Source organism: Sinocyclocheilus grahami, unplaced genomic scaffold, assembly GCF_001515645.1.
Source record: "Sinocyclocheilus grahami isolate Dianchi unplaced genomic scaffold, SAMN03320097.WGS_v1.1 scaffold7.1, whole genome shotgun sequence".
Classification (NCBI taxonomy): Eukaryota; Metazoa; Chordata; class Actinopteri; order Cypriniformes; family Cyprinidae; genus Sinocyclocheilus; species Sinocyclocheilus grahami.
In genome coordinates this window covers 2,198,730-2,208,068 of record NW_015505186.1, presented here as the reverse complement: position 1 = coordinate 2,208,068, position 9,339 = coordinate 2,198,730, and the positions used below count along the sequence as shown (strand labels likewise).

The following is a 9,339-nucleotide window of genomic DNA, read 5'->3' as shown; positions in this document are numbered from 1 at the left end:
GTGTGTGTGTGTGTGTGTGCGTGCGTGCGCGCGCACGCGAGAGAGAGCGTTGTGTGTGTGTGTGTGTGTGTGTCTGCGCGCGTCACAGTGAAGTCAGCTGTCTTAACCGTGGCTTTTGTACTGCAAACACATATTCATCACTGTGTCTGTCACAAGACTCTGTTCCCCTTTCGGGCTCTGTCTTTACATTTATTTTGAAAGATGAAGCTCGCGATTATGGTAAGGGGCGTTACATTTCCGACGAGTACTTGCGGTGTTCGGCCAATCACAATGCACTGGGTCAGCTGGCCAATCAGAGCAGACTGCTCTTGTCGGAAGGAGGGACTTTGTAGAAAACGAAGCATTCGAGAGAGGCGGGGCATAGAGGACTTACAATAATATACATATAATATATGTGTTTTTTGAACATTAAAGCATGTCAACATATTCTGTTACACCAAATACACAAAATAATGATCTTTAAAAAAGCATCATATGACCCCTTTAAGAAGCACAGCTGCTTTCGACATTGATGATAAGAAATTGAGCACTAAATCAGAATGATTTCTAAAAGATCATGTGGCACTAAAGACTGGAGTAAATTCGACCCAATCGTTTGAACAGTAGTGCAAATACAATTTAATTATAAAGTGGTCACTTTATAGCTGCAATTTAATGCACAAATAAATGCAGAAAAAAATCCCTAAATAAATTTGTCATATTATAAAAATAAAGGAATGCTATAATTTTGTTACATGATAGTTGACATTTTAAATGTCTGTTTTCTGTTTCATGAGTGGTAAAAGCAACAAGACAATTAAGACCTTGTGTTAAACCATGTTAAAGGATAGTTCACCTAAAAATGAAAATTTTATGTTTATTTGCTTACCCCCAGGGCGTCCAAGATGTAGGTGACTTTTGGCGCTTTTCCACTGCGTGGTACGACTCGGCTCGGTACGGCTCAGTTAAACCCTGCGGCTCGTGACGTTACATTGATGTTAGGGCTGCACGATTAATCGAATGCGATTGTCATGCGCATTTTGATAGTAATGCCGGTTCTGTAATCAGCAGGAAATCATCATCACATGCTTTCAGATGGAGCAGAATTTACTACACATAGCCGTAGTTCACTGACAAGTTACGCAAAAAAATTGCAGACGATTTTATTGCGCGATTCTGAAATCGAAGAAATCGTTCGCGATAATGACAGCTGTCTGCATAGCTTCTCAGTGAACTACTGCTCTGTGAAGTAAATACTGCTCCATCTGAAAGCATGTGAAAATACCACATTTATTAAAATTTTTACTCCAAACTCACTTCATAACGTCAGTCGAGTGTTTGAAATAAATCCTTCTATGAGATGGTGGCTTCTTACACAGAATAAGGCACGCAACATATTTCGTTTTTGTGATAAAGGCATTGCGTTATAAATATACTATATTTTAATGAAAATTTCAAGAAACTGAGCAGTATTTATATAGTTTTTTTTACCTCTGATGCACTGCATCGGCGCGTAACGCATCTTCTTGCTTTACAGCAGATCGCAGACTTATAAGTGCATTAAGAAGATGCGTCACGCGCCGGCTGTCGAGAACGCGCTCAGGACAGTTCAGACATTGCAGTGCATCAGAGGTAAAAAAACCCCGATATAAATACTGTTCAGTTTCTTGCAATGTATCGTCACGAGCCGCAGGGTTTAATTTGGTTTTGTTTGTGTATGGTTTTTTTTCCTCTCATAAAGCCGTGATTCCCATTCACTTCCATTATATGACTGACAGAGTGCAATGATTTGAGTTAAAAATCTTCAATTGTGTTCTACTGTAGAAACAAAGTCACCTACATCTTGGATGCCGTGGGGGTAAGCAGATAAACATCAAATTTTCATTTTTGGGTAACTATCACTTTAAAAGAGGTTTTAGGTTTTACAATTTTGCACACAGCCCTTGTTTTGAGTCTATGGTTGCAAGTAACGTTTGTGTGTGTGTATTGTTGGCACAGCTGGCCCTACAGATGAAAGAGGTGAATGAGGAGGTGGAGATTTCCTGGGGGGTGCTTCACCTGGACTCAAATTTGCAGCTTACACCAAGTTTTACACAGGTACATTCACACATCGAACCAGATTTTTTTTAACCCATTTGCTGCTCATATAAAAGTACAGTAGAGGTAGGACAGGAAAATATTAGTAGAGAAGGGGGTGACATGATGCGGAAAACGTGAATCAGTCACATGTTGGGGGGCAGCACTACCTGTTTAGCTGGGAAACCTGTTTGAAAGTTATTTGTGCACTTCTGTTTTGTAATGCTAGTAGTGTTATGTATGTATGTATGTATGTAGGTGTATCTCAATAAATTAGAATGTCGTGGAAAAGTTAATTTATTTCAATAATTCTGTGTTTTAAATTATATTGAATATTTTTTTAGCATTTTATATGCAGTTTATTTCAAAACCATGATCAAGATTGTCAACAAGAAATCACAAAATATAAAATCAGCCAGCATTTCCTAAGATTTAAACAATAAAATGTTTGTAGTTTGACAGTTTTGGGGCATCATCTAATCTTTTAAAATGAAATGCTGCATGATTTATTTTATCTCTTGTCTTTGTCTGTTTTTGCAGTGAGCTTAGCGGCCGGTCAAAAGAGCTGAACATCCAGGTTGTGGATAACGGCAGACCTCTGGAGAGTAAGTCCACATGACCAAAAATAAACCAGCTTAACGGCATAAAAACAGAGAAGTGATATCCATTAATCTGGGTTTGCAAAAGCTTGAAGGTCAACTGTGAATTTTAATCTACTTTCGGTCATCTGTTTCTCTAAATAATGAAATAGCCTCAAAAATTCTGTCCAAGTGGTAGATTCATTGAGCTAATAGAATCTGTGATAATATCTTGACTTGAACTCTTCTAACAGACACGTGACAGCCTATATTACTTCATGTCATTGGCCTTTCACCCTGATTTCATAACAGCTTGTGTGAAATGTGTTTGTCTGTGTGCTTGGTGTCACTTTTGCCTGCCTTTGCAAACACATTGATCAAATAATGTACATTACTTTGATTTGATCAGGCATCACTCTCTGTTTTCCTCCCAGATGGTTTGTTAGGGCAGGTATCTGTGCCTTTTGATCTAGTGAAGAAACACCCCAAAGGTCAACAGACGTTTTCACTCATGACCAAAGATCAAGTGACCGGATCACTAACTACTGAGGTAACTAGATGTTTATCACATTTCAGAATTAATTCTCATAGATACCTCATAGAAATTAGATGCTTTATGTATTTTAATTGCATTTGCATTTCGTAATAATGTAGTTCATGTGTACAGCAGCTTAATTTTTTGTTAAATTGTCATGTTTGTTACATTTTGTTAAAATGTCCTAGCTTAATATACAGAAAGACCTGTATATAAGCCATTGGCAAATTATATATGCTATTTGAATATTTGTTTACCAACCTAAATGAACTTTTGTGTAGTTCACCTACCTGGAGCCCAGCGAGGTGCGTAGCTGGCAGATGCCCACGCCGGCCCCTACTAAAAAAGTGGAGATGGACCGCACTGTGATGCCCTGTGGCACCGTTGTTACCACTGTCACTGCCGTGAGGAGCAAGCCAGGACGACCTTTAGCACCTGGTACCTTCCTTTGGCCGTTGATTCAGTTGTAGATTTTGAGAATGCAATCTGAAAGTTACTTGGGTATTTGAAATCCAACTTTAATATAAAGATGCTACAGTTGTCATGTCATCTCCTAAACCACAATATCAAAATCTCCAATATGATTTTCATGTTTGGTTTAAAACTCCCTCTTACAGAATCCAAATCGCCTTCTAAAAACAAGCTGGCAGAGAGAAGGGTGTCGGAGCAGACGTCACTACTCGGAGCCAAAGTTAGCAAAGCCCTGTCATCATCAGATACAGGTGGGATTTCCAGTAAAGCTTGTTGGCATAAATGGCTAAATGCATTTTCTTTATTAACACTTTCTATACCGCAAATGCTCATCAGCAGTCCTGGAGCAAGTGTACATTCAAAATGCCACATTAGTAATGGTTACATTCAGCATTTTTAAAACTCTTTTTCACTCGTTTTCCTGCACAGAGTTATTGATGTTAAACGGGACCGACCCTGTAGCCGAAGCTGCCATCAGACAGCTCCATGAGTCGGCAAAACAAAAGCTCAAATCACCTGTCAAAAAGAGCACCATCATCATCTCAGGAGTGGCCAAGGTAGAGAAAAAGACAACTCTGTAAACCACATATGCATATTTAGTTGGCATGTACAATATCAGTTATTGTATATTTAATAGTGTGTGCTTCGCTCATTTTTACATTTAGATTACTTTTACTTAGTTAATTTTAAAACACTAATAACAGTTGTTAAATGATATAATTGGTAAATATTCAGTTATTATATTCATTCACTTGTATCATTTTTAAAAAATAATTTATTTATTTATACAAAATAGTGCAACATTTTAATCAGCTTGTTTGTGTCAGAGGGCTGTTTTTTTTTTTTCTTTAAAAATTGGAAAACTTCAAAACCTTGGTTAAGATTATCAAGCCAAGGATTCACACAAAATAAAAAAATCTGCAAGACTTAATTTTTGGGACAATTTCCAATCTTTTTAGATATGAATGCTGCATGATTTATTTTAAATTTTAATGTTGTGATGCCCATTGTCACTTGTAGAATTTACTGATTTTGATTTATTTATACAAAATGTACAAAATTAACAGCTTTTTGGTATTAGACAGTTAATTGTTTTCTTTGAAAATTTGAAACCTTCAAAACCTTAGTCAAGATTGTCAACCCAAGAATTCACACAAAAATTTAAATCAGCAAGCATTTCCTAAGGCTTAAAATAATGTTTGTAGTTTGGCATTTTTAATTTATTCATACAAAATTATCAAACGGATATTATCTGTCTCAAACAGAATTCATTTATGTTGTATCTACAGGTAGTTAGAGGTACCTGTCATAATCACACTGTTACATCATAAAACAAGTTCTTAAATTATCGGTTTCTAATTAAGGCTTTACTATTAACCTCCTCTCTAGGCCCCTCTGACACAGGATGAGGAGATGGCTCTGATGGCAGGATATGCAGCTGCGATGGACGCTTCAATGTCCGGAGCATCTGAGGGCACCAGCAGCGAAGCATTACCCTCAGAAACAGTGGTAGAACCCAGCGTTCTTGAACCCACAGAATCTCTGGTGGGTGCGAATGGCACAGACCACGTGGAGGACTGGGAGAGCCAGGCTGGAGAGGACCCAGATGCGGATAAAACATCTCTCTGTATCTCTGAAACGGGTTCCAAAAAAGGAAAAGGTGAGGGATGAACTTTGAGCTTTCTGTGAATGAACATCAACAACATTTAGATTATGCTGAGCAAGGTTTTGAGTTTGTATTTATCCTCTTTACATCTTCAAACTACATAAAGCGTTTTACTGGAGTTATAAATGTGATCACAGGACTTCATGTGAAAAACAAGGTCAATGGTCTGCATTAACATTGCCGTTCAAACATTTTGGATTGGGAATTTTTGATCTTAGGAATCTTATGTTCACCAAGGCTGCATTTGTTTGATCAAAAATGTCATGGCTCGGTTTTGCCGTTACTCCAGTCTTCAGTGTCACATGATCCTTCAGAAATCATTCTAATATGCTGATATAGTGTTCCAGAAACATTTATTATTATTGATATTTTGTGCAACATAATATTTTTGTGGAAACTCATACATTCAGTGACAAAAACAGCATGAAAGTGTCTGTCACTTTTTGTCAATTTAATGCTAATTTCTACAAACTTCACATGAAAAGTAGTTGTTTATTCTGTCACTTGAGATGCTTTGTGAACAACCTTTGAGAGAAGAGTGAAGTATTTCTTAGTGATAATCTCTCTCAAAATTGAGTCTATTATGCAAGGTTTTGAGTTTGTATTTAACCTCTTTACATCTTCAAACTACATAAAGCGTTTTACTGGAGTTATAAATGTGATCACAGGACTTCATGTGAAAAACAAGGTCAATGGTCTGCATTAACATTGCCGTTCAAACATTTTGGATTAGGAATTTTTGATCTTAGGAATCTTATGTTCACCAAGGCTGCATTTGTTTGATCAAAAATACAATATGTCATGGCTCGGTTTTGCCGTTACTCCAGTCTTCAGTGTCACATGATCCTTCAGAAATCATTCTAATATGCTGATATAGTGTTCCAGAAACATTTATTATTATTGATATTTTGTGCAACATAATATTTTTGTGGAAACTCATACATTCAGTGACAAAAACAGCATGAAAGTGTCTGTCACTTTTTGTCAATTTAATGCTAATTTCTACAAACTTCACATGAAAAGTAGTTGTTTATTCTGTCACTTGAGATGCTTTGTGAACAACCTTTGAGAGAAGAGTGAAGTATTTCTTAGTGATAATCTCTCTCAAAATTGAGTCTATTATTGGGGTGCCACAGCTAACACAGAGTTACAAAATTCTGCCTTACCTTTGTTTGTCTAATATGAACGTTACAGCACTGTCTAGTGTCTTTCTGTCTGTACTTCTGACATTTGATGACATCCACTTTCTTTTTTTGTCCTCTGTACCTCTCCCTTATCACTTTGTGTTTTTTCTTTCTTTGCCATCTTAAAGTGGAAACCTGTGCTAACCAGACTTTATTGCTGGAAGAGTAAGTGACCTCTTGAGAAGTCTATAATAGTAAAAGTATGTAGACTTCCCTGTGAAATGGTTAACCTTTAGTAAAAAGCCAATCCATGCTCCAGCATTTTAATAATCTTAGTAATAAAAGTTATTATCCTGTATTTAAATAAATTTAAATTTCAGACTTAACTTTTGGACATGGAGAAAGATTTGACATGCCGTTTAGCATCTCAAATCTTTGGAGGCATCCCTTTTAGTTTTGTGCTGTTGAACCTTATCATTGTTGGCCCATTGAGATGTTTGGCTGATAACTTGCCCAAACAGCTTTAAAAATCCAGAAACTTCTGAGCTGGTGTGGACTGGTTTATACTGCTTTAATTCTAAAACCAAGCACTTTCGAATACGTTTGCGCACTTTATTTTAGTAGTGTGCTTGTGTTCTTTCAGCTAATTTACATTTGATGCCACCAGTGTATTGTAGTAGCATCTTTCAGAGCTGAAAAAGACACACTGATACAAGCATATTCAGTTTACGTCAGAATTCCTACACATCCACTGTGTCTTCATGGAGGTCAACAAAATCGAAAGATTAATTGATTCCTAATTTCTCAGTTGATCTGACTGTGGAGTTTGACCTCCAGGTTGGCTCAGTGAAGTACTGTGTGTTGGGGAACTTGTCTGATTGTTTTCATCTCTGTTTGGCGCCCCCTGTAGGCAGCTTCCTGCACAAGAGTGCCAAGCTATTCTTCAGACGGCGACATCAGCGAAAGGAGCCGGGGATGAGCCAGTCCCACAATGACCTGCAGTACTTAGAGCATCCCGAGGCAGCCATGATGGGCGACAGGGAAAAGAGGACGGCCACCTTCAGGCGCATCATCAACCGCAAGCTTCTGCCCAGGAGCAAGAGCAAAACCAACGGCACGGTGAGAGAACCGCCCACATGAGCTGCCCACTCCGTCGCCTTCATCAAAGCTAATAGCTTTTGTACCTCTTAATCTTTCTAACATCCTCCTTTTCACATTCATTCTCATAACATTTATGCAAGTTGTTGCTTGTTTCTGGGCCATATTTGCCAAAACCTCTGCATAGCAACAATCACTCTCATCAACTCCATATTAACACCATGATCCAGATTCCCTGAAAACCTATTCCATTATTCAGACCTCACAGCTTGGTTCTGCTCCATGAAGACTGTCTGCCTGGCGCTAGATTTATCTCTCCATCCATGAGGAGGAATGTCATGGGCACTTTTCCCTCCGTCGACGCCATTCACCTTCATCTTTGAAATTTGTATGCAAGAAAGTTTACAAAACAGCATTGAAATGAGCACTCGCTCTCTTCGTCGCTCCAAATGACTCCGTGTCATTTAACCTTATGCAAATATTGATCGTCATGCAAAAGATATTCTGCGTTTGTGGCCTTCTAACCAAAGCGGGATTTGGACTCTTTCTTGCTATCTACCTGAGCTTTAACCTTCTGGAAACCCTCTGGCGACCTGATGGATCCTGGAATATCAGACAAGGGAATACTATCGATTTTGATTTGCACTTGCTTATATGCTCAGAACTCATTCCAAATGCATTTGCAGGGATGTGCAGTGAATTCTGTGAGGTTTGGTGGTGAAGATGCTCTGAATTAGTTTATTAAAAAACCAAAAATTATGTGAAAGACCTCTGTTTTTGATGTGAATTGAATATGGGAGTTTTCATTTTGTTAGGCAGAAAAATCTGCAGTTTCACCAAATTTGACTCTGGGAATAGTGAGTTTTATTGTTCAGCGAAACATTTTCAAAACGGAGCGTAACATTTAAAATGTTCTGGTTTGGCACTGATATGTTCGCTTTTAAAACAGGTTTGTTTTTTTATTCATCTTTTAATTTCTAAATATTCAAACAGAGATGGGAAAATATCAATAAAAGGTTATTTTATTTTAAATATTATCCTTTTAAGTACACATTCAGTGTAATTATGTGTAAGCATGTTTGATTGTTCACTTTTTTCCACAGTTATTCCATCATGCCTCACATTAAAAAAAAATGTGTTTGAATTGTACCAAAGGTTTTTAACACTAAGCAAGGGCATTTTCCCATAGAGAAAGACCAGAATGTATGAGAATTTAGCTAATCAATAAGTTCATGATTTATGAGATTTTCCCAAGTGTGCAGTCTTCTTTTACCTGTACTCTTAAGCCAGCTGAAATGGCTGTGAATGATAACAAGTTTGTATTTTGGACCTCATCTGTTGAGCCTATGTGGAGAACTGCAGTGGATTTGTATTATGGGAGATTCAATAACAGGCTCTGCTTGACATTTACTTGACCTCAAACTGCATATGTAGAAGAAACCTGAATGCCTGTCCATACTGAATGTTGCCAGAAAGAAACCTCAGCAAGTCTGGCTGTTAAATATGTATTTTGGGAGGACTACTGTTCTGTGTTTTTTGTTTTTTTCACTTTTGTCTATGTTGTATGTTGCTATGTACATCCTGGCTGTCACAAGATGAAAGCGGTATTTTCCAGTGAAATGGAAGGAGGCACGTGAAGATTTTTGTCATGCTTGATTGGCCGGCCAGAGGTGATCCAGTCGTTAAATGAAATCTAACACATCAGTCCTCTGTATATGCATATCATCATAATATATCCATATGCATTAAAGAACTCCTCTCATTAACTTAACTCCTCTGTGCTTTCTCTTGAATTCTTGTTGGCCTCCTTAA

At 37.7% G+C, this 9,339-nt stretch overlaps 1 protein-coding gene across 1 annotated transcript in view; it reads left to right on the top strand.

Annotated features, from left to right (window-relative positions):
• LOC107589428 (C2 domain-containing protein 2-like) overlaps positions 1 to 9,298 on the top strand; it is a 13,344-nt gene extending 4,046 nt beyond the window's left edge. Inside the window, exons 4-11 of the mRNA XM_016277871.1 lie at positions 1,978 to 2,076; positions 2,600 to 2,660; positions 3,068 to 3,183; positions 3,450 to 3,606; positions 3,786 to 3,890; positions 4,069 to 4,196; positions 5,029 to 5,299; positions 7,340 to 9,298. Of these exons, the coding sequence (XP_016133357.1) occupies positions 1,978 to 2,076; positions 2,600 to 2,660; positions 3,068 to 3,183; positions 3,450 to 3,606; positions 3,786 to 3,890; positions 4,069 to 4,196; positions 5,029 to 5,299; positions 7,340 to 7,569 (1,167 nt within the window). The 3' untranslated portion in view covers positions 7,570 to 9,298. The remainder of the gene's footprint in view (positions 1 to 1,977; positions 2,077 to 2,599; positions 2,661 to 3,067; positions 3,184 to 3,449; positions 3,607 to 3,785; positions 3,891 to 4,068; positions 4,197 to 5,028; positions 5,300 to 7,339) is intronic.
• Positions 9,299 to 9,339: the final 41 nt, after the last annotated feature.